We start from the raw sequence: 23,643 nt of genomic DNA, 5'->3' as shown, positions 1-23,643 counted from the left end.
TCCCTAAGACCCTGCCCCTGGGGAGGAGAGCCACCCCCAGACCCTGTGAGCGGCTCCCCCCACCCCAGTTCCGCTCGGTCTCCGGGAGCAGCTGCGTGGCGCCCGCACAGGGCGGGGGCGGGGCCCAGGGGGTGCCGGGGTGCCCCTGCCCAGGAGGGGACGGGGTGGGGCGGGGGCGTCCCGCCCGCTGGACCCGCCTCCCGGCCACGCTCGCCTGCCCTGGGTGTCCTGCGCTGAGGGATGGGGAGGTGGAGGGCCCCGGCCGGGACCCCCGGGGCAGAGGCGCTGGCCCTCCGCGCACAGCCCTCCCCGCGCGAGCGGCGCCACGGAGCCCGCCAGCCGCTGCGTCACAGACACGGTTTAATGGGGGGACGGGCGCGCCGCCCGCTCAGTACTCCCAGAGCGCGACCCCGGCCGGCGTGTCCGCGTCCGCGCGCAGCAGCCCGGAGGCGCCTCCGCGCAGGTACTTGCCGCTCCCCGCGCGGATGGCCAGGCGGCCGCGCTCGCGGAACTCGAAGAGGAAGTCCTCGGCGCGCTCGCCGTCGCTGCACACGCTGCCGTGGCTGCCGGTGTTCCAGAACCCGCCGCCGCGGCCTGGGGGCGGGCCGGGGTCGGCGGGGGGCTGCCCGGGCCCCCCCGCCCCGCGCTCCCCTCCCCGCAGAAGCCCCCTGCCCTGCGCCCCGCACTCCCGTCCGCACCTCGGATTTGGTAGGCGCCGTCGCTGAAGCTCAGATGGAAGACCTCGTAGACGGAGCGGTTGGTGTCCAGCTGGTTGGAGCCGCGGCGGTGGCAGATGAAGCCGTCCAGGCCCCGCAGCACGAGGATGGGCCGATTGATGAGCTTGAGAATGAACTCCTCGTCCTCACCTGGCGGGGAGTAGGGGCTGAGGGGCCGCTGCCTGCCCACTGCCTTCCGGGGATGGGTGGGGCCCGGGGGCAGAGGGGGCCCATATCTGCCCTTGCCATGACCTCCTGTGACCTTGGCAAGAGGCCCGCCGCCACCAAGCCCCAGGTTCCCCAAATATACAGTGGAGACAAGGAAGTTCTGGGCTGTGACTGCTCCTTGATGTCCACAGTGATTATCTTGACCAGCAAGTGTGACTCATGCCAAGGGCCACCTGGGCAGTTGTACAGGGAGGAGGGGCCGATTCTTAGGTGACAGGGGTCTGTGGGCAGAGGGCCCGGCCCCAGTTCCCTGGAACTGGTGAGGAGTGCTCACCCACAAAGTCGCTGGTGGCCGCCAGCTGTCCATTCTTCTTCATGCACACATAGCGCCCGTTACTGGCCTTGAGGGCCACCCGCCGGCCACGCCACTCCACCTCAAACATGGTGTTGGCAGAACTGGGAAGGTCAGGGTAAAGTCCCCTCAGAGCAGCAAGACGTGGGGGAGCTCAGGGTCAGGCTTTCTCATCCCCCTCAGGCCCAGCACCAACCCCCAGGGGGAGAAGTGGGCACCTGCCTTCCACTGACACGCCCACCACCATTAAGAGCCACCCCTCACCCCAGTGGGCATTCTTTCTTGGCTGGGCTGCTACAGTGGTCCTCATGGTGGAGGTGCTGGTGCAGATGGAGGTGATAAGGAGGTGGCGGTGGCGGTGGTGGTGGTCGTGGAGGTGATGGTGGAGATAGAGGAGGCGTAGTGGTGGTGATCGTGGTGGAGGTGTAGTGGTGATCGTGGTGGTGGTGATGGTGGAAGTGGTGGAAGAGGCATGGTGGTGGTGATGGAGGTGGTGATCGTGGTGGTGATGGTGAACATGGTGATGATGGTGGAGGAGGCATGGAGGTGGTGATCGTGATGGTGATGGTGAGCATGGTGGAAGTGGTGGGGGAGGCATGGAGAAGGTGATCGTGGTGGTGATGGTGAGATAGTGGTGATGGTGGAAGTGGTGGAGGAGGCATGGTGGTGGTGATGGAGGTGGTGATGGTGAGCATGGTGGTGGTGGTGGAGATGGGGATGGTGCACTCACACCTGTGTGGCTGTGGCATGGATGCCCCCATGGTTGACAAGGGTCCAGTAGCCCCCGGTGCTGGAATAGAAGGTGCACTTCTTTGTCTCCTGGTCAATTTGCATCAGGAAGGTCTCATGATGCAGTTCTTCGTCTTGGTTGGCTGAGACGTTGACCCCTGGAGGGAGGATATGGGAAGCCCCTCGCGCCTCTCCCTGGGTGGGGGGTGGGGAGCAGAAAGATGGGAAAAAGCATGCTCTTGGGAAAACCCTGAAGGCAGAGGGGTTCTCATCTAGAACTCTTTGGAGTTAAGATTTGGAAGGCACTTCTCAGAGGGTAGGAGGCGGTGCCCATGGCCACGTGGGCACAGTGCAGACCTCTACATCCAGTTCCCTAAAGTTCCTTGGCCTAGCTCCTGCCACAGCCCCAGGAGCCAGACCTTCCATGCCAGCAAATCCCTTGCCTCTGCTAATCATCAGGTAATCTGCTTGCTGCTGCCCTCTCGACCCAGGACTTACACCAGCCTCTATTTATAACTTACTCCTAAGCCACTGGGTGGGCACAGTGGGGTCCTTCTTCCCCAAGCCATGGCCCAGGGCACAGCTGGGGCCTGGGGTCCACTCCTGGGCACAGAGTAGAGGCCGATCCACTGTCCCCTCCCCAGCCCGCTTTTCACGTGTGTGGTCTCCTGGGAGTCCCGAGGGAGGGCAAGGCTGTCTGGGGCTCTGCCTGGGGTTCCTGGAAGGGGGGAACTGGGGGCATCCATGCCCAGGGTGGGGAGCAGGGGGCAGGCTGGCATCTCTAGGATCTTCCCATAAACCACGCCCCTGTTTCCAGTGATGTGGCAGATCACAGAGCTCCCCGAAGAGGCCGGGCTCCAGCGTGTCCAGCTGGTGGAGCGGGAGGAAATGGGGGCTTGAGGGTCGGGGCCAGATCCTGTCCAGCCCCGTCCCCAGGAAGGTAGGGCGGGCACCAGGAGGGCCTATGCTGGAGAGGGTGAGACCTGCCGTCCTTCACCAGCTCCCCAGGCTGCTCCCTCCAAAGCTGCCCAGATAGGGATCTGTGTCCCTTCTTGCATGAGTCCCCGCCATCCCCGCCGTCCCGTCCGCAGCACTGAACTAAGTGAGCACCTGATGCTTCGGGCATGTGATCAGTTAACAACTCAGACAACAAAGACAGTTTGTCCAATGCCCGTGGGTGCCGTGGGCCTTGACGGGGATGGCTCGTGGAGAAGGTGACACAAACAGACCAAGGAGGTGGGAGACCCGTCCCCGCAGGTGCTGAGGGCAGGAGGAGGAGAGGGCTGCCGAGTCGGGCTGCATGCCTGCCCCGCGGCCCCTCTGAGGCCGACCCCACCGGCATCCCCGGCGTCGCCCCTCACACGCCCTCCAGACAGACTGCGGCCAAGGGGCTTCCGACTCACGCAGCTGGAATAGCAGAGCCGTCCTGTGACCACGAGGCCACCAGCCCGAGGTCAGAGCTGTCCCCCGTGAGCAGCTCCACAAGGAGGAGAGAGTGAAGGGTTTGAAGACGCCACTGAGCCGGCGATGGTGTCCTGCCTGGGACCCCACCACGCCCGTGCCTCCAGACTTCGTTTATGTGAGGTGACGTCCTCGTGGCTTGAGCCACTGGGGACCGTTCTGTGAGCTCCCCTGTGTCACTGAAGGCCAGCCAGGGTGCTCCCAGACACCCCATGTGGAAGAAGACAGGTTTGGGGGCTGCCTGGCCAGCAAAATTATTGGGATCAAGGCACCAGAACTCGGCAGAACCCGCAGCTCCAGCTGCCTCCTCCCCTGGACTGACGGGGACATCCTGTCACATCCTGCTTCCTCAACCACTCGCTGCCCAGTCAACACTGAACCTCTGGGGGCAGGTCCCATGCCCTAGGGTTATTGCAAAGGAAGTGAGCAGGCGAACGTGGGGTCCCTCTGGCTTCTACAGGGGAAGGCCCATCCCGTCCTTAGTCGGGGATGCCCCCGTGACAGACCGTCAGATGCAGGGGGTCCAGGGAAGGAAGAAGAGTCCGTACGGCGCCGTCCCTCACCGTCCCACCAGCACGGTCTCTGTCACCCCCACCAGCGGCACCGCGGCCTTGCTCACCACCCGAGCCCGTCCAAGCGCCCTTGTGTCCAGCACCTCCCCCGCCTCACAGAGGACGCGGTTCACACGGTGGACAAACCAACCATGGGGGTTCCCACAGCCAGAGAGCGCTGTGGCCAGGCTGCAGGGCCCGCGCCGGGAAGGACGAGGGCTGATTGTCCGTCGTGCCGCAGGACCTGGCCACGTTCCAGACCGGCGTTCAGGAGCTGTTTGTGGAGTGCCCATCGCGGTGCACGCCTGGCCTTGGGAACCCTGACTCCAGGCGGGGGAGGGGGGCCCTCCGGAGTGCTCGCGGCTGGGCCTCGGCCAGCGGGACTGGAGGGTGGCCGTGGGCCAGGTCAGGGCGTGCCCGGCCACTCCTGGGGGCACAGACCCAGGAGCCCAAGTAGGAGGCGGTGGTAACTGCTGGCCTGGGCCCGGCTAGGGGCCACTCTGGGACCTCAGCCTCGTCTCCGGGAAGTAGGAATTGCCCGTGTTCACCTCACAGACGTGTGATCGCATGTGCAAAGGCCCACTGGTCACAGCAGGCAGGTGGCCACTGCTCCAGGATTGACGGGGAGCCAGGCTGCACCCACCTGGCAGAGACCGTGCCTTCCACCAAGAAGCCCGGGCCCCGGGGGAGGCCCCCAGACTGGAGGGACCCCAAGGTCCCTCCACATTCCACTCCTGGGTTGGATGAGGATCCCCACTGGTGAGGCACGGGCAGTGGGCACAAGGGCCCTGCCCACTGATGGCTCCTTGTCCTGTCCTTGGCCCCTCCCCAATTTCCTGTAAAGCTCAGAAAATGGAGCAGTAGAAGAGAAGGGGCGGGGCAGGGAGTGGGGGGCCAGCCCCGCGTGGGCAGGACCTGCCCTCCTGCCCCTCACGGCCGCGGGCCTGGGCACCGCTGTCCTGCGTTCCGCGGCTGTCCAGCGCGCCGTGGGCTCAGTGGTCCTGAGAAGGACCCCCTCCTCCTGACCCTGAAGCCAGCAGCCCTCCGCCACTCCCCCCGGCGCGCCCCGGACCGAGGTCGGCGTGGCCAGCCGCGCCCACGTTACCTTGCCGCACGGACACGTAGCGGTGGTTGGCGGCCACGAGCACCACCTGCGGGTGACTCTCCTCCAGGTCGAAGAGCTCGTCCTTGCCCGGCCGCGTGCTGCGGCCCGCCCTGAGCGTGCCGGCGGGCCCCCCGGGCGCCAGGTAGCGGCCGTCGCGGTCCTTGAAGGCCAGCTTGCCCGCCTTGACCCCGAGCGTGTAGCGGGCGTGGGGCTCGGGCCCCCCCACGAGGCGGCCGTCGCTGCGCAGGTAGCGGCCGTCGCAGGCCCGGAGGCAGTACTGCCCGTTCTGGAAGATGAGGGTGACGAGCGCGCCCACGCCCCAGGGCGTGTCGCTGTCGGCCGCCATCTCGTCCTCCTGCGGGCACAGGTGCACGTAACGCCGGCGGCTCACGCTCAGCAGGTGCGCCTGCGGGTGGATGGCCAGGTGGACGGTCCACAGCTCGGCCGGGGAGATGGCCGTGGCGAAGCAGGACAGCCGGTCCTCGGTGCCGCCGAAGAAGCGGCCGTGCGGCTCCGACCGCAGCGCCCAGCGCCCGTCGGGCTGCGGCAGCACCAGGAAGCGGCAGTCACGGCCCGGCCGCTCCGCCTCGCAGGCCACGCGCCCGTCCTCCTGCGCCGACAGGTAGCGGCCCAGGTGGCGGCTGCGGAGCAGCACGGCGGCGCCCTGGCCCGGGTCGGGCTCCAGCACCCACGTCTGCTTCCTCTTGAGGCTGGGCGCCGAGGCGTTGACCTTGAAGCCGAAGCTCTCGGCCGTCAGGTAGCGGTCAGCGTCGTTGACGAGGCCAAACTGGATCTTCAGCACCTGGTGCAGGCCGTTGGTGGGCATCCTCAGGGCCGGCCCGGCGCCCCACGAGGGGCCTGGGAGGCTCTCTCCGCGTGCTCACGGCCCCCGAGGTCCCCCAGAGGCCCGGCCGGCGTCATGGACCTGCTGCCCTCTGACCAGTGGCTGCGGGCCCGCGGGCGGCGGAGGGCGGGCGGAGGGCGGATCAGGGCTGTGCCGGCTTAGGGACAGCGGCTGCCTTGTGTTACCCCAGCTTGGATTTCAGCCACTCGTGGACTGCCCAGCGGCCTGAGCCCCAGGGCCTGCAGGGGTGGAGAGCTCCGCCCGCCGCGGGCTGACCACCTCCCCGTACTCACTGGCGGCTGCCCAGGCCTACAGCCCGAGCCCCGGGCCCCGCCTCCTGGCCCCTGCGCCTCTTGGGCTTTCTCCTGGTTGTCCCCCGCGTCAGGGCCCCCAGACCCACTGCACAGACTCACCAGCCCAGCCCGGCTCCTTCCCAATGTAGAGAAAGCTGCCTGGTGGAAAACTCAGCGAGGCCGCAACCCGATCGCAGCCCTCCACCCTCAGCGGCCGCCAGATCCTCAGCCAGATCCAGTTACTGCTTCTCTGATTCCTGGTGCCAGGAGCCCGGCAAGGCCCCCCAACTCAGGCAGCCTGGAGCTGGAGTCCCATACCGTCCCCCTCGGCTGCAGCCTGCAGCCCTGGGCCCGACACCTCCCCCAGGGTGGCCTGGGCTAGGAACGTGGCAGCCAGGGGTCGTGGTGCCAGGGAGCGTCTAGGTGTGCCCAGGCGCCCCCATCCTGGCACCCGTGGTACCCTGGCCCAAGCCAGGGTCGCACTCACATCAGGCCAGGCAGCCTGGCTCTGTGGGACCGGGAGAGGGCCCCTGGACCGCCTGGAGGACCACGCAGCGGGAAGGTGACACGAGAGTGTGGGCAGGGGCCATCCTGAAGGCGGCGGGCTGTCGGACCCAGGGTCAGAGGACCAGGCCTTGGGCTGACCCCTGTGCCGTAAGCACCTCAAGGAGCCCACGAGGCTGCTCCCCCTTCCTGGGTGAGCTAGGGTGAAGCCAGCCTTGCTGCGTGGGCCCGGGGACCCCTAACTGCTATTCATGTTGCTGGGGCGACTGGCCTGACTTGCAGCGTTTTTACAGGGTCTGGTCCAGGGGGGTTTGTGGGGCAGAGCCCTCTCAGCAGAGGGATGTGGCCAGCAGGCTAGGAGAGGCCGGAAGCTGGCCACCCCTGACCCCAGCACTTCCCAGCCCCCGCCACTGGGACCACCTGGCTAGACTCCCTCCCCACTGAGCCCAAGGGGGCCGTCTTCGGGGACCCGCAAGGGGCCTGCTCGGCCGCACCCTGCCCGTCTGTCTCCTGCACCTGCCTCAGGGGCTGGGAGCCAAGTAGTGAAACCAGAGCTGCCCGGCCTGGGCCTGGGCCAGCCGCGGTGTCCTCTTCCTCATCGCAGCGTGTGACCCTCAGGCTTCCCTCGGGGAATGGGCTCAGGGCCCGGGCATTTCCAGCCACAGCCTCGTGGCCCTTGGTGCCACAGGCAGCTCCGCTCCGCCCCTCTGGAGGCCGTGACAGGGCCCCATGCGGTGGGGGTCCAGGCGAGTGCAAGGGCCTTGGGCTGGGCATGTGAGGCCCCGGGGGCGGGCAGGGCAGACAAGATCAGGAGTCCTTCCTCCATTCTCTGAGCCCTGGGCAGCAGCCCTGCCAGGCACAGGGAGACACTGAGGGCTGGAGGGGGATTCTGGGAGACACACCTGGGCACCGGTCCCCCCAACAGCACAGTGCGTGCTGCGGGGTGGTCAGCGGGGCTGGTCTAGCACTCCCTGACAGCGAGCACTGTCCATCTCTGCGACCCCCACACGTTGATGGGGCACCAAGTGTGTGCCCCGCTGGGCTGTGTGCCAGGCGCCCACCGGCAGGGAGATGCGGTCTGGGGTAACACCCCCTCCTCACGCAGGATGCCCTTATTAGATCCTCCAAGTCCCAGGGGCCCAGGCCTAGCCTCGATGCCAGGCACATGCCCCTGGTTTGGGGGTACGAGCCACGATGGTGACAGCTGTTTCTCGCTAGATCTCACTCTCTGCCACCTCCCAGGGTTGCAGGAACACCCACGGAGCAGGTGCTCAGTGGCACTGCTCAGTTCCTCGTGCACGGGGGGCCTGCGGGACAGCTGTGCCCACGGTCCCCCCAACTCCCACCCAGGCTCCGAAGGAGCCCGGGATGCCTGATTGGCATGAAGGCCTCATTAGCGCAGACTGGCACCGGCAGGGTGCTCATGGGCATCCCGTGCCCCGTGGGAGGAAGCCCAGCTGCCAGGCGCTAAGTGGGCCTGGCTCCAGGAAGTCTCTTGCTGGCAGAGCCAGAAGTGGCTGTGATCTCTCGGTTCTGGGCGGGCATGGCGTGGGGCTGCCTGGCACTGACTCGCAGTGTGAGCTGAGGGGGGAGCCTCTCAGGCCCCAAGGGACTCTGAGAGGTGGGCCTCCCAGCCCAGGCTTCCTTGGAGGGAGGGAGGTTGTATGGATTGCCCCCCGCACCTCCCAGGACCCAAGCCCTGAGCCCGATGCCTGCTAGGGGCCACGTCTGGATCCCCGGTAAGGCTCTAGCACCCCGAGGTACTGGGAACGTCCGGTGTGATGCACTGAGCCTCTGCAGGGAGGTGAGGCAGAGCGCATGCTGCTGTGGGCGTGCGTGTGAAGGTGCACACGGGCGGGGCAGGACAGAGGGAGCCGTGGTCAGTGGCTGGACCGGCCCTGGTCCTGGAAAAGCTTCCCTGGATCCCAGCCCTAGCCTGCTCATGGCCACCCAGCATGGCGGTCAGGTTGTGTACAGCACAAGGGAACCCTGTCAGGGGCTACTTGTGAGAGCCTGTGGTGGGCTGTGTCCTCGGCTGTGTCCTCAGGGACACACGTGTCCCCTGCCCGAGGGGGTCCACACGGCCACCCACAAGGGGCTCACGAGGCCTACGGCCCGTCCAGGATGCCCTCGGGGGCATCCAGAGTCACCTGGCCCACTCACCTCTGGGCCTGCCCTCCTGGGGGACGGGGTGTGCACCCATGTGTGTGCATCGCCCTGGGCCGTCGTCTGCCACCACGGGACAAGGCCTGAGGACAGGTGTCAGGCTGCCTGACGCGCCCACTTCAACATGCGTAACTTTCCCTCCTGGGCACTGAGAGGCCATCCGGGCGAGCAGCACCCCTGGACCCCCACTTCGGGGAGTGGCCAGCCACCGATGGACCCAGCTGGCTGGAGCTGGGCCTAGAAGGCAGGGGTCGCTCCAGCTCTCGGAAGCTCCCAGCAGCCAAGGGTGGGGCAGATCCTTGGCCTCCCGCCTGTTTTAGTGAGGTCCAGCTGAGGCCAGGAGCAGAGAGGGCCCTGAAGCCCCCAGCCCCCCGGCATCTGCCCTGGAGCTCTCAGGAAACTGTTCCTTCCCTGGGATGCTGGGGGATGGGCAGGCCTGGCCGCTTGCAGGCCCCCCTGCCCCCGGCCAGGCCCCTGGGGGGGCTACCAGGGAAAGGACTCCCGGTCCTGCATATCTAGACCGCTGGCCTTGGATGCTACGCCCAGCCTGGGCTCCTGCCCAGCACGCTGCGTGCTGCCATGGCGACTGGCACGTGTACCAGGCTGCATGCCCAAGCAACACGGCTGCTGGTGGCGTGAGCTGGCACGGGCCCCACGTGCGTGCCGGCTGGGGGAGGGAGTGGCTCCCCACTCGGGCTGGCCTGGCAATGGCCCAGGACGGAGGGACCCCCCCGGGGCCACACCTGTCCCAGACCCAGGTCCTGGCCCCCTGCTTGAGCAATGCCCGCTGTGCCCCTCCTTCCCCACAGGCCAGGGAGTCTCTGGGAATTACTCCACACAGAGGAAACCCCCAAGGCCCCGCCCCGCTTTCCTGTCCCCCTTGGCCCCAGGCACTGTGCCCTCCCAGGGCCAGGCCACTCTGGCCGGCCCCCTTCTGGGCCTCTGCCCCCAGGGCGAGGCCAGGGCTTTCCTGCCGGCCCAGGCACTGCTGGGCCCGGCCCCAAGGCCCTAATTCCCCTGCTCCCAGGCCCAGCGTCGGTTCCTGGGGCCCAGCTTGGCCAGCGCCCAGGGCCCAGCCTCCTGCATTGTTCCTGAAAACAGGCCCAGGGCTTGGCTGCCTCATGATTTTTTCATGGCGGAGCTCGGCCAGGCCTGGGTTGGTTTACTGGAGGTTTGCAGGCGGTTTAGGGTGACAGGCTCCCTTCTGCAGGGCAGGAGGGAGAGGGCAGTGTTGGAAGGAAGAGTGTGGGGAGGCGGCTCCGCATCTCACACCGCCTGCTCCACATGAAAATGCACCCACCCCCCCCCCCCCTCCCCCCCCTCCCAATGCCCCCACCCCCCCCCCCCTTCCCCACCATCCGGACCCCCCCACACCCCTCCCTTCCCTCACCATCCCCAGCCCCACTCCCATCCCCCACCCCTCCTGAAGGCAGGACAGCTCATGAAATACTGGTTTTCGTGGACTCCCCTCCTGCGTGGCCCTCCCCCGCGCCCTTGAAGGGAAGCTGCTGGCTGGGAGGGGAAGCCCCTCCTAATGCGGTCGTCCAACATCCAAACCCCAGGACCTTTGCATATTTCTAGAACAAGAGGGGAGCAGTCACAGCATGTGTCAGAGTAAGTCCCTGGCAGCACGGGGCTCAGAAGCAGGACCAGATCAACTCCAAGAAACTAGATGGGTGTTCACTGTCCACCTGGGCTTCAAGACACACCCGCCGCGGACAGTCGGGAGCCCCCATCTCTGCAGGTCACCGGGGCCGCCTCCGCGCACCCCAGCCTTCCCGTGCAACCGTGCACACACGTGGGCCACAGCTGTGCGCAGGGGTGCAGCCGGCACGATGGAACCAGAGCCCTCACCCCGACCATCACGGGCACGTACTAAGTACCCACTGTGTGCCTGGAACCTCGCTAGAGATCCAAAAGGGACTTCTGGGACAAAACAGGAATGGAGCGTCTCCTCGTCCTACAGCGGGAAAGGCTGTGCATGTGCTCACCTTCCTTTGTTGGACGGCCCCCGGGGGGGGGGTTTGGGGGGGGACAGCGCCAAGCACCAGCCCGAGGCCTCGGTGCTGGTCTGCTTCCCGGGAAAACCCGCACACGCCTAGGTGCTGCTCCGAGTGGTGGGCGAGTGAGAGAGAAGCCTAGGGGATGTAGCAGGGGACGGTTCGTGACGCCTGGATGACACAGGACTAAGTGGGGGCAACTGCTGTTGGAGATACAGAGGAGATGAGCAGCGGCCTGTCCACGGCCGCACGTGGGCCACCGCGCTGTCGTTGGGTAGGACAACGCCCCTGTTCTCAGGAAAAACGCGCTGAGATGTGAAGGCTAGAGGGCAGAATGTCTGAGACCAACCCCCAAACGGTTCAGACATGAAAAGACAGATAAAAAGAACAATAAGGCAAGTGTGGTAAATGTTAGAAAGTTAGTAAGTTTGAAATTATCCCAAAACAAAAGGGTTAGAAACTATAATAACTGGGATAAAAAAATTCCATTGCAGGGTCAGAAGAAGTCAAACAAATATCCCAGAAAGCTGGGGGAAAAACAGGTCAAAGAAACAGGCCTTGTGGAAGAGATAGGACACCCCATTATCAGAAATCCCAAAGGAAAAAAAAAAAAAGAAAAAAATTAAAAAAAAATGGGGCCCCTGGGTGGCTCAGTTGGTTAAGCAGCTTCCTTCGGCTCAGGTCATGATCCCAGGATCCTGGGATCGAGCCCGGCATCGGGCTCCCTGCTCAGCCGGGAGCCTGCTTCTCCCTCTTCCTCTGCCTCTCCCCCTGCTTGTGAACTCTCTCTCTGTCAAATAAATAAATAAAATCTTTAAAAAAAAAGAAAGAAAGAAAGAAAAAAATAAAAAAAAAAAAAACAGGAAAGAAACTGTGAAAGAAAGAATGCAAGAAATTTCCCAAGAGCTGAAGGCCACTGTGTGCCCAGGGGCTGGAAGTGGCCGGGACAACAAGGGGACTTCACCAAGAGCACAGCCAGAAATGTCACTGCAGCAGAAATGAAGAGAAAGGCCTAAAACCTCACAGAGAAACATGAAACAATCCTGGGTACTGGGTCAGGACTCCAGTGATACCCATTTCCCCAAAATAGTCTAAGAAGAGACAGGGGGTCAGGCCTTCAAAATCCAAGGGCACACTTCCAGCATGGCATTCCCTCCCTCCCCAAACTACCCTCCCCAGGTAGGGTAATTCAGGTGTGCAGATGCGCAAACCCGAAACCAGACTTACAGGGCCCTGCCTGCCGCTCCCCAGCTGGGTGGCCCACCAAACTCAACCCAGCCCCGTGTCAAGTGGGGCCTGGCGGGAGGGGGTCGGGGAAGGCGCTCAGCACAGCACAGTGGCAGATCCACTCCGGATGCTTACGGGGAGGGGCCGCTCCTGGGGGGGGGCTCCAAGCAACGATTCACTCCCACAGTCCCCTATGGACACACCTGCTGGGGCCAACCCACCTGTCAGCCAGGGAGGCGGATTGGCCTCCGACTGCGCAAGAGCATCGTCTGTCCTTCCCCCAGAAGGACCTGAGCCCAGCCTGGCTGCCTTGGCCCCCCGCCACTCCACGTTCACGCCCACCTCTGCTCCCCCGCCCTACCCACCCCAGGGCATTCTGTGGCTCCCCACTGCCCTGGTGTGGCACTCCAGTGCCCGCTCCCAGCTTCCTGGGGTGGCCCTGCAGCTCACAGCCCTGGGACTGCCCCTGGAGAAGTGGAATCGGCTCACCCCCCCTTGTCTTCCCCCACCGGCCTCCCACAGCCAGCGGGGTGAGTAAAGAGCTGGCTTTAGAGTCGGTGGCTGCAATCCCGGCTCCGCCTTTCCTGCTGTGTGACCTGGAACCTGCCTCAGCCTAGGGGCCCCCTCTCCTTCTCTCTGAATTGGTTATCAATGCCGTGTGGGGGGGGGGGGGGGGGGGGCTAGATGTGGAAATAACTGAGCTGCCCAGGAAGCAGACTGCGCATGGCAGCTGGGACGCCCACATCCCCATCCCCTGGGCCCCAGCCCTGTGTATTCAACGGATGCACGTCAGGTCCAGGTCCCCCGGGGCTTTGGGGTGGACCGAAGGTGCCTGGGCGTCAGGGTGGGCTGGCCCCGTCTGGCTGAGTCGAGGCCCTGGCCCTCCCCTCTTCCGTGGCCCGGGTGCCCACTGACCCCAATCGCACCCTCTGTCCCTGCGTCAGCACTGGCTGAGGTCAGCGGCCACTCCCATCACTCTCTGACGGCAGTGACTCAGGGGCTGGCCGGCAGTGCCGGGCGCCTCCCCAACCCCGTCAATGGCTGGGGGGGTCTCTCCGGCATACACAGGTGCAGCCCGGACTGCGCGCCCAGCCCCAGGCGCCCAGCCCCGCTAGCGGGTCCCACCTGGCGGCCCACCTGGGCATAGCACCGGGCCCGCCTCGGAGCCGGGCGCCATCTCCTGGCCCAGGCCTTCAAGCTCGCTGCCCCTGGGGCGTGTCCCCGTGCCCAGCCCGTGCCCCACCCGGGGAGGTGCGTGCTGAGTCCCTAGGGGCCCGGGTGCCGCGCCTGCCCGCACCCCACCGAGGCGGAGGAGATGGGGGTGCGGTGGGGGAAGGGGCTCCGGTGCCGGGTCTGAAAGCAGCTAACAGAGGGAGCGCAGAAGGGCTGCGGGTGGCAGGGCCGCCATGTGGCCGGCCCTGCTCGCATCCCCGGAGACCGGGCAGATCCGGACAGGTCAGGGCGCCCCAGGTGTCCGGCCGCAGTTTGCGCCGCCCCTGGGGTAGCCTCTTCCGCGCTCGGCCGCCCGCGGCTTTTCCGTCCGAGGTCACTAGCGCCGACCTCAAAGGGCGCGGGCAAAGCTAGAGCCCGGACCCCGCTCCTGCTGGGCGGGGGAAGGGGGGCGCGAGGCCTTGTGGCCCGGGCACCGCCCCCGACCAGACAGGGACACGTGGCCCCGGGCGCGGTCTGTGAGCGAGCGCCCGGAGGCCCACCCACCGGGGGTTCCTCCGCGCCCCGCAGCGGCCGAGCCGCGCTCCCCGGCCCGCACCCAGCCCATGGCGCGGTGGGCGGGGCCGAGCGTAGCCACGCCCGCCCCTCGCCGGACCCGCCCCCGGAGGGCCGCGGACCTTTCCCGGGAAGCCGGGCGGAGGAAGGAGGGCGCTGCGAAAGACCCGGTGACCCGTCCGGAGCCCCGGCTCGACCCCAGCCTGGCCCTGCCTCCTCCCACTCTGCCAGGCCTCGGGACAGTGGCGGGGAGGACGGAGCGCCCGAGCGGCGTCCTCCGCCCGTGTTCCCGCCCTGATCCGCCTCCTAGTCCTCGGAGTGGCGCCAGGCGTCCTGGGGGTGGGGACACCTGCCGCGCGGGGCCCTGACCTAGTCTAAGTCAGGAGAGCTCGGCCGGCCGGGCGCGCTCCCCAAAATCCGGGGCCCGAGCGGGAGGTACGGGGTTAGCCTGAACCTTCTCTGTGCCTTGTCCCGCCACCTCAGTGCCCTGCAGCCCCGAGAGCCGAGCAGCGCCGGGGGAGGGAGGTGCGGGGACAGGGTCCCAGGGGGCAGTCAGACCTTGGGGCTCCCTTCCTTCTCAGCCCAAGACACGTCCCCCTTTTTGCACACTGGAGTCAGGGTAGGGGGGCCGCAGGGCCAGCCCCTCAAGGAAGGTCCCTCCGGGGCTGGGAGCCCCTCCCTCTTCATTCCTTCGGCCTCCCTCCCTTCATGCTTTCTGCTGCCCTGTAGGTGCCAGGCACTATTCCAGTCACGGGGGACACCAGCTTCACCATTGTGCCCTGGGAACCTACACTCTGGGGCAGAGGGTGGGGACAAACAGTGAATAACCACTATTCAGGTAGGAGGTGGGGAGCCTGGACCTGAGGCCAGTGCAGGGCCTGGAGGCCTGCAGGGAAGAGGCAGCCCAACTGGAAGAATTCTTCTGGCAGAGCAACAGCCAGGTGCTAGCTTGGGGTTGGGAGGGCAGTGAGCAAGAGATGCAGTAGGTGAAGGGTGGGGTCAGGCAGAGCCCACCACCAGAGCTTCCGGCAGCAGGAGCAGGGCGACCTGACTGGCAACATTAATTGTGGGGAAGTAGGAGGCAGGCAGCTGGGCTGGGAAGACAGCAGGGCAGGTATGCTGTTGCCAGGCCAGCTGGCACCCCGGTTTCTGGCTTTAGCCACGTGCAGAGGTGGGACCATGTTGTGAAGAAGCTGGAGGCCTGGACTCCTGGGTTTAATCCTTGGTTCGCCGTTGCAGATTGTGGGTGCAACTCACCGAGGGTAAGAACTCTGCCGGGCCGAGAGTGGTGACCTCTGGGGGAGGCAGCTGTGGGGGGCCCGTGCTGCATCCGAGACACAGTCATTCCTGGCAGTGTGTGCAGCAAAGGTGAGGAGCAGACAGACTGAGCTCCCCTGGACGGACCCCCGTGTCGGGGCCCGCACCCCCACCCCGTGGTACAGGGAGCGTGTCTACTGAGGCCCAGGGAAGCGAGGCCTAGAAATGTGTCTTCAGAAGCAAAGCGAGGAGCCAGCTACTCCATCAAAGGCCACCAGTCCCCGGAATCTTGGGCCTGACACACAGAGGGGCTGAGTGTCTCTGAACCAAAAATTGAACACTGGGATGTCAAAGCCAGAGGCCGGGAAAACGGCAGTGAGGGCCTGGGGGTTGGGGGGTGGGGCGATTCACAAGGCTGCCCCGTGGCCTCCTGTCCCTAGACCTGTCGTCCAGTGCAGGAGGACCACCAGCCTCAGAGCCTCTGATAGGCCGCACCACCTTCATGTCACTAGACCACTTCTTTAGGGAAACTGAGGCATGGGGAGGCCACAGCTGGCGTAGGGCTGAGCCTGGCCCAGAGCCCAGGTCCTGACTCTTAGCCCGCTGCTCTTCCAGGGGCCTCCTTGGCTCCTGCTACACCAGGGTGGGGACAGAAACTCCCCTGGGGCCTGTCTTTGAAAAGCCTGGAACCCTCCTCTGCCGGAACAGGGGTAGCGCGGGACTCCTGGCCCGGGCGTCGCTGTACACCTGACTCCCCACACCGCGAGCCTCTTGCCCCACCTGCAACATGGCATAGTTTCGTGGTACTGCCCAGGCGGCAAGAAGAGGACAGCGCACGGAGGCCTGGCCCAGGGCTCCCCGGAGCAGGACAGAGTGGTGGTGATGAGCCCACAGCACCGGGCGCAGCGTGCATGGCCCAAACCCCCAGCCAGCCACCGTGAGGCTTCACGTCCAGCTGTACCGCAGCGTGCACAGCGCTGGCGGGTGAACGAGCCCCCGCTGGGCCCTAGTCCAGACACGGAAGTATGTGGCTCTGGCCTTGCCCTTGGACTTGAAACTCAGAGGCAAGCAGGCCAAGCCAGCAGGAACCCGGCCTTGCCTACCAGGGCAGCCCTCGGGACCACTGTCCGAAACAGACAGCACGGCTCCAGCCTGCCCCCCTCCCCTCCCTGAGGGAGCCTGCCCAGGGCCCTGCAGGTGGCTTTAGATGACAGAAGCATCATCAAGTATTTGATCTGTCCACAGACCAGAGAATAAGACAGTGACCTAAGGATAGAGAAACTGGTTTTCTTGGGTTTTCTAAAATGAAGTTTTTATTATGAGACAATTTAAAATTTACAGAAAAGTGGCAAAGACCGTCTGAGCTTTGCTGTAGGCTCCCCACTCAGTTTCCCTATTGTAACAACTTACACCGGCGTGGTTCATCTGTCATCGAGACCAACTTTGGCACTTGGTATTAAACTCCACACTTTCCTCGGACCTCACCGGTTCCTCTGTTCCAGGATCCAACTCAGGTTCCCACATTGCATTTGGATGGAGAAGGAAAGGCATTCCAGGCAGGTGGAATGGCAGCGGCAAAGGCTAGGAGCAGTGGCCCATTACCTACCCTGTCTGCCTGACAAGTAATGACTAGTTGGGAGGTGGCTAGAGGTGGGAGGCAAGCAGGGGTGAGGGAGAGTGAGTTTGGGGCAGGGCGGGGGGTGGGGTGCAGGTGGGCTGCAGGCCATGCTCCCAGGTGCAGAGGTCCTAGGCGCAGGGAGATGACAGTCTGGTGTGGGTGGCCAGGCGGTGCCCAGGACTGGAGCGCTAACTCTCAGCCCCACCAGTTACCTGCAAGGTGATACCAATTCCCTGCCCCGCTATTTTCTCAGCCATTAAATGCATGGGAGATAAAATGAGATGCAGCAAAGTCACAATAAATCCCCTAAAGCCAGCAATGAGCTAGAAAAAAAAAAATCACATCATTTCTCTGAGGCCCAAGCTTGTCCTCAAGATGGAAAGGACGCATCCGCTTCTGGGCAGGAGGGCAAGTGCAGACTCTCTCCCTCCTGCCCAGAGCTTCCCTGCTCGCCGGAGCCAGGGGCTGCTGCCGTCCTCGCAGTCCCCTCCCCAGGGACGCCGGGCCCTCTCCCGCTCTGGGCGGGGTGGGGACGGCCCTGAGCTTCCAAGAGCACAGCCCCGAGGTGACCTTGGGCGAGGCCTCGTACTGCCCAGTTGCAAAACATAGAAATCACAGTGCAGAAGGCGGTGCTCCCCCATCCCCCTGCGCCGGGCCAGCGGGCGCAGGTCTACCTGGAGCCGGGCCCCACCGCGTCCACGTATCCCTGGCTTCCGGTGGTGCTTCCCAGAAGGTCACTCCCCTCCTCCCCGGCCAGGCATCTAGCCCCGCATCCACCCCCCCAACCTCCTGCGACCACCGGACCCGGGGGAGGGGGGGCACACGCAGCCCCACCCCCACTGTCGCGGCCAGGCCTGCCGCGGAGCTGCGGGCTCGCGGGGAGCCGGGGGTGGGGGCGGGGGTGGGGGACCGCGGCTGCCCCCTCCGCTCCCGCCCCGCCCCGGCCGCCCGCCACCGCCCCTTTGTTCCGCCGGCCAATCGGCGGCCTCCTTGACTAAATAAGGCGAGGAGCGCGCCCAGCGCCCCCCGTCCGTTACTTCCACCCCCGCCCGGCCGGTGACTCAGGGCCGGCGGCGGGCGGGGACGGGGCTGCCCGGGCCGCGGCTTCCCGGGCGGCGGGCGGGGCTCCCGCGGCGCCGAAATCGCCAAATATGGCCGCACCGCGCCGCGCGTGCCGCCGCCCCCCGCCGCACACCTGCGGCCGCACCTTGCCGGGCCCACCCTCCCCCCCACCGGTGACACACCGCGGAAGAGGAAGTAGCGCCCGCCCCTCCCCCGCAGCCCGGGGCCCCGGGGGGGGGGGAGGTCCGGGCTCCCGGGCCCCGCCCCACTCACCTCCGCGACCCTGGGGCTGAGCACCCGGCGTCCCGCGGACTGCAAGGTGCGGAGGGAGGAAGGGGGGCGGGGACAGAGGCCTGTGGGTGTCTGCGCCCTCCCCATCTGTTCCCAGAAGTGGCTACCCCTTCAAGCACGCCAGACAAAGGAGTGCTGGGGGAGCTGGAGTTGGAGGAGAGACAGGTGCCCCCCCAGCCGGAGTCAGAGGCCTGAGTGGAATCGCGGAGTGGGCGGACACAGGACGTGGAGACCTTAGCACTTCCCACCTTCCCTGTGTCCTGTGTGTGACATTTTGGGACCCCCAAGTGGAAGTCATCCTTACATCACGGACACCCCCACCTGGGGGTTGTCCTCAGGCCGTGATTGTGCCCACGGGCGCGAGTGGCCGCGAGTATGGATGGGTTTTACGGAGGCCCAGCCCGGGGTTCTCCCATAGGTGGGGCACACACCTGACGGACAGCAGCCTTGCCCCGCGCCCCTGAAAAGCCTGGGGCGACTGTCGGGGACCCAGCTAGTCCTGGGGGCATGGGTGGCCGTAGACAAGGCCGTGGTGTCTGGGGGACTGCAGTCCACAGGCGAGCTGGGCAGCTGCTTTACCGTCTGGGCCCATCGTCCTCACCATAGACGGGGCCACCGGCTCACCTTGCAGGGCTCTAGGGGAGGCGGGCCCCGCCCCCACTGTCACACACCTGCCCGGGTCAAGCTGAGCGCCCCGGGGACCTTGTGTGAGTCCCTGGCCTCCCTCGCCTGGTCCCACCGCCACCACCCTTGGCCTGACGCTCTTCCCCACGCCTCCTCTGACGTTTCATTCTGAGCACTTCCAAAAGCTTACAAATCAGCCCAAAGAAACCGTAGTCTCTGGTTCCCCTCTGGGCATAACCAAAGCACTGGCGCCAGCAGGTGCGGCTAGGACCCTGTTAGCGAGGACTGGTCTCCCAGCTCAGGCTCCCGGGGAAACGGGGACGCCCCGGACCCGGGAGGACACACAATCCCAGGGCAGCCGGGCGGGGCCGGCCTGTTGGCGACCCGGGGTCGGGCAGCAGCGGGGCGGCCTGGTCCCACTCCCACCCTGGCTCTCTCTAGTATCGTAAGCAGAGGGTGCCCACCAACTCTAGGAGAGAGTCGACCGTCCGGACAGTCAAAACTTCCCTTTCCTGCCTCAGTTTCCTTATAATGTGCACAGGAGCTTAGAACAAAACAAAGCCCCTCCCCAGGGGATGGGGGGATGGCCCCAAACCCCGAGTGGAGCCCGCTCCTGGGGACAATCAGGCCTGCGGTTTGAGAGGCAGGAAGCGTCGGCGGTGGCTAGAGTGAAGCCCCTGTCTCTGCACCGCCAGGGACCCCAGGCAGGGCGCCCCCTCCTCCGGCGGAGGGACCTGCGCGGCGGTTGGCCACGATGGGGGACAGGCGGCTCCTAGCCCTCATCACGGAGACGAGGTCACGACTCCTCGGGGCTCCTCTGGGCCGCGGGACCCAGGGCGCCGCAAGGGCGATCGGCGGGGACACCCCGTCCGCCCCTCCCCCAGCCCAGCGTCGGCCTTCGCACCCCACGCTCTCTGCGGAGCCTCGGGGTGCAGCTCGCAGGGGGCGTGCGGGGGCAAAGCCCCCCACCCGTGGGGCCGGGCCGCGGGGACACACCCCGGCTTGGGGCGCGGCCGAGCCCTGCGCCAGGCAGTTTCGGGGTGCAGCCGGGCCCTCCCCCACAGCCTAGCAGTCCCGGGGCGGGGCTGGCCAGTCGGACCCGCAGCCCGGCCCGCGACCCCCGGGGAACACCCGCCCACTCTGCCCGCGCGCGGGTCCGCGCGGGGTCTCGCGCGCGGGGTCCGGAGCGCGCGGGGGCGACGCGGGCGGGGCCGTTGGGGGCGGTGCGGGCGGGGGGCGGGGCCGGGCGCGGGGCCCCACGTGTCCCGGCCCGGCGAGCCAATGGGCGCCCGGCGTTCGGAAAGATCGCCATATATGGACATGTTCTGGGGCCGCGCGCGCCGCCGGCCCGCGCGCGCGTCCCGCTTCGCTTAAATAGCGGCGGGGGAGGCCGCGCTCGGTCTCACTCGCCGCAGCCGGCCCGCGTTCCGCGTTCTCCCGCAGCTCGTCCTTCGCGTCCACTGCCACCACCTCCGCCGGTAAGAGGCCGCCCTGCGCGCCCCGGGCGCTGGTCCCCGCACCTGGTGCCGAGGTCCGCACCACGCCTCCTCTCTGGGGGGCCCGGCCACACGGCCCCGGATCGTCGGGGCCGGGCCTGGGCGGGGTGGACGGCCGGTGCACGGGGGGCGCAGTGGGGGGGGGGGGGGTTCGGGGGGGGCCGGGGGGGGGGGGGGGCGGCGGGGGGGGGGGCCCGGGCCGGCCGGCCGCCCGCGGGTGGGGGGGGGCGCCCGGAGAAAGGCCCGGTTCCGGGCGGTTACTCCCCTGCCGGGCTCGGGGGCGGCGGGGGGAGGCGGACCCTCGGAGCCGGGGCTCGTCTGACCGGACCGGCCTTCACGCAGACCGCAATGGAAGAGGAGATCGCCGCGCTCGTCATCGACAACGGCTCCGGCATGTGCAAGGCGGGCTTTGCCGGGGATGACGCCCCCCGAGCCGTGTTCCCGTCCATCGTCGGGCGACCCCGGCACCAGGGCGTGATGGTGGGCATGGGCCAGAAGGACTCCTACGTGGGCGACGAGGCCCAGAGCAAGCGGGGCATCCTGACCCTCAAGTACCCCATTGAGCACGGCATTGTCACCAACTGGGACGACATGGAGAAGATCTGGCACCACACCTTCTACAACGAGCTGCGCGTGGCCCCCGAGGAGCACCCCGTGCTGCTGACCGAGGCCCCCCTGAACCCCAAGGCCAACCGCGAGAAGATGACCCAGGTAAGCGCTGCCCCATGCGACCACTGCCCATCTGTTTTCGTTAAGCCATGTTCTGCTCAGCTTTATTTTCTGAAATTCAAGTATTTCTTTCGATATTTCCAGGGTTCTGTTCCTCTCCTGGCATTTCCTCCCTGAAGTCTCAAGGTTTCTTACTTGTGTTTCTGCCTGCAACCTTTTCTTTTCTCTACACATCACATTTGTGGCATGCCAGCATGCAGTGTGTGAGCATGGGGTGGCTCCGAGTCCCTGCTTTTGACTAAGGAGCCCCTTGCCTTTTCTCCAGATCATGTTCGAGACCTTCAACACCCCAGCCATGTACGTGGCCATCCAGGCCGTGCTGTCCCTGTACGCCTCTGGCCGCACCACTGGTATTGTCATGGACTCTGGGGACGGGGTCACCCACACTGTGCCCATCTACGAGGGGTACGCCCTGCCCCACGCCATCCTGCGTCTGGACCTGGCTGGCCGGGACCTGACGGACTACCTCATGAAGATCCTCACGGAGCGTGGCTACAGCTTCACCACCACCGCCGAGCGGGAAATCGTGCGTGACATCAAGGAGAAGCTGTGCTACGTCGCCCTGGACTTCGAGCAGGAGATGGCCACGGCTGCGTCCTCCTCCTCCCTGGAGAAGAGCTACGAGCTGCCCGACGGGCAGGTGATCACCATCGGCAACGAGCGGTTCCGCTGCCCGGAGGCGCTCTTCCAGCCTTCCTTCCTGGGTAGGTGTGGGGCAGCGGGGTGCCAGGGGTCCCACTGAGGCTGGGGAGGGCGGTGCTGTTTGTGGTCTCCAGAAGGGCGTGTGCCCTCTAACGGAGAGCTTTGTCTCTTAGGAATGGAGTCCTGTGGCATCCACGAGACCACCTTCAACTCCATCATGAAGTGTGACGTGGACATCCGGAAGGACCTCTACGCCAACACGGTGCTGTCTGGCGGGACCACCATGTACCCCGGCATCGCCGACAGGATGCAAAAGGAGATCACAGCTCTGGCGCCCAGCACGATGAAGATCAAGGTGAGTCCAGGGCAGCTGTGGGCTCGGGGCTCCGCGGCCTTACTGTGAAGACCACGCCACGAGCTAACAGCCCCATTCTTGTTTTTACAGATCATTGCTCCTCCTGAACGCAAATACTCCGTGTGGATCGGGGGCTCCATCCTGGCCTCACTGTCCACCTTCCAGCAGATGTGGATCAGCAAGCAGGAGTATGACGAGTCAGGCCCCTCCATCGTCCACCGCAAATGCTTCTAAATGGACTGCGAGCAGATGCGTAGCATCTGCTGCATGAGTGAATCCCGGAGTATAAGTTTGCCCTGGCAAACGTATACACCTCATGCTAGCCTCATGAAACTGGAATAAGCCTTTGAAAAGAAATTTGTCCTTGAAGCTTGTATCTGATATCAGCACTGGATTGTAGAACTTGTTGCTGATCTTGACCTTGTATCCAAGTTAACTGTTCCCTTGGTATATGTTTAATACCCTGTACATATCTTTGATTTAAACCCTTAGCACATGCGGCTCGGTCAGTTCGTGGCTGAGGTTGAGAACACGTTGATGGAAGAGAAATCCATTGATCGGAGGATCTGCAAGACCGTGAGGTTCTTGATCTGTGCAGGGTATTAATGTCTGAGAGCTGCCTATTCCAGGATTTCTCTAGAGGCTGGCAAGAGTCCTGAATGCGTTGTCATTTCTGTCTTGCCGGTCTAACAGGGTTGGGAAGGTCCGAGCCTTAGGACCCACTTTTCCTTTCTTACCCGATGTTTTCCTGCCAGAACACCGTGGGTTGTTAATTGCCTTGAGTTGGAAAACGGTTTGCATTTACAACTGTAAATTTATTCATCCTTTTAATTTATGTAAGGTTTTTGTACACAATTCTCAATTCTTTAAGAGATGACAACAAATTTTGGTTTTCTACTGTCATGTGAGAACATTAGGCCCCAGCAACGCGTCATCGTGTGAGGAAATAAAAGTGCTGCAGTAATGTGCGGTGGCCTCTGTTGCGGGAGTGCAGGGGTGGGGCTTGGGGTCAACTCCTGGCTGAATTTGGGGGGGGTGTGGATTCTTCAAGATGAAAAGTGATTCTATTTTTTTTTTTTTTTTTTAAATTTTATTTATTTGAGAGAGAGCACATGAGAGCGGGAGGGTCAGAGGGAGAAGCAGACTCTCCACTGAGCAGGGAGCCCGATGTGGGACTCGATCCCAGGACCCTGGGATCATGACCTGAGCCAAAGGCAGTTGCTTAACCAACTGAGCCACCCAGGCGCCCGAAAAGTGATTCTATTTTAAGAACCAGGTCTGGTGATCGGTTGGCACAGTTTGAGAGCTGGGAGCCCCTCCCCTGGAGGAAGGTTTGTGTACGGGGAGTCCTGTGCCGCTGCCCCGAGCTGAGACCCCAGGCAAGGGGAGCTCTCCAGATGACCGTTCGGGTACTTGGAAGGCTATATGCTGCCAAGAAGCACCCGGAGCCCTACGGGGGTGGGGTCCCTCCACACGCAGGTGGTCGTGGGACTTTGGGTTTCCTTTTCTTCACGAGCTCAGTGGAGCAGCCATGAAAGTTCATGAAATCACTGGGTTCTTGAACCAAGGGACTGGTCACCAGTGGTGTGAACATGACCAACTTGCCCTTCAGAAACCTTGTTTGTGCCCCTGGCTCAGTCAAGGGTTCAGTGCTTCTAGTGACGGACCTGAGTTAGGCAGCTTTTTGGAATACTCAAGTTGCCTTGCAGGTTGGGTCAAGGAAATGAG

General features: G+C 65.0%; 2 protein-coding genes across 3 annotated transcripts; one reads left to right on the top strand and one right to left on the bottom strand.

Moving 5' to 3' along the window:
• Nucleotides 1-364: 364 nt before the first annotated feature.
• On the bottom strand, nt 365-5,991 carry FSCN2 (fascin actin-bundling protein 2, retinal). Of its 2 annotated transcripts, none has more exons than XM_032429782.1 (5): nt 5,083-5,991; nt 1,967-2,123; nt 1,215-1,340; nt 699-937; nt 365-594 (listed from the first exon to the last, which is right to left on the bottom strand). In XM_032429782.1, the coding sequence occupies exons 1-5, from the start codon at nt 5,906-5,908 to the stop codon at nt 389-391; spliced, it is 1,554 nt and encodes a 517-aa protein (XP_032285673.1). In that variant the 5' UTR covers nt 5,909-5,991; the 3' UTR covers nt 365-388. The 2 variants fall into 2 exon arrangements, with proteins under 2 accessions (XP_032285673.1, XP_032285674.1); XM_032429783.1 differs by having other exon boundaries at nt 699-866; nt 1,219-1,340.
• A 14,090-nt stretch (nt 5,992-20,081) lies between these two features.
• Nucleotides 20,082-22,879, top strand: ACTG1 (actin gamma 1). Its single transcript, XM_032429412.1, has 5 exons — nt 20,082-20,171; nt 20,532-20,900; nt 21,184-21,622; nt 21,734-21,915; nt 22,006-22,879. The coding sequence occupies exons 2-5, from the start codon at nt 20,538-20,540 to the stop codon at nt 22,147-22,149; spliced, it is 1,128 nt and encodes a 375-aa protein (XP_032285303.1). The 5' UTR covers nt 20,082-20,171; nt 20,532-20,537; the 3' UTR covers nt 22,150-22,879.
• The last annotated feature ends 764 nt before the right edge of the window (nt 22,880-23,643 follow it).

The sequence above is a fragment of the Phoca vitulina genome, unplaced genomic scaffold (assembly GCF_004348235.1).
Source record: "Phoca vitulina isolate PV1807 unplaced genomic scaffold, GSC_HSeal_1.0 scaffold41, whole genome shotgun sequence".
Taxonomy (NCBI): domain Eukaryota; kingdom Metazoa; phylum Chordata; class Mammalia; order Carnivora; family Phocidae; genus Phoca; species Phoca vitulina.
Note: the sequence above shows the minus strand (reverse complement) of the source record. Positions and strands in the feature narration are given on the sequence as shown.

Coding starts and splice junctions, on each gene's coding strand:
- FSCN2 (XM_032429782.1), bottom strand. CDS start 5,908: ATGCCCACCAACGGCCTGCACCAGGTGCTGAAGATCCAGTTTGGCCTC. Junction 2,124..5,082: donor CTACGTGTCCGTGCGGCAAG/GTAACGTGGGCG, acceptor TCCTCCCTCCAG/GGGTCAACGTCTCAGCCAAC. Junction 1,341..1,966: donor CATGCCACAGCCACACAGGT/GTGAGTGCACCA, acceptor TGACCTTCCCAG/TTCTGCCAACACCATGTTTG.
- ACTG1 (XM_032429412.1), top strand. CDS start 20,538: ATGGAAGAGGAGATCGCCGCGCTCGTCATCGACAACGGCTCCGGCATG. Junction 21,623..21,733: donor CTTCCAGCCTTCCTTCCTGG/GTAGGTGTGGGG, acceptor TTTGTCTCTTAG/GAATGGAGTCCTGTGGCATC. Junction 21,916..22,005: donor CCAGCACGATGAAGATCAAG/GTGAGTCCAGGG, acceptor TTGTTTTTACAG/ATCATTGCTCCTCCTGAACG.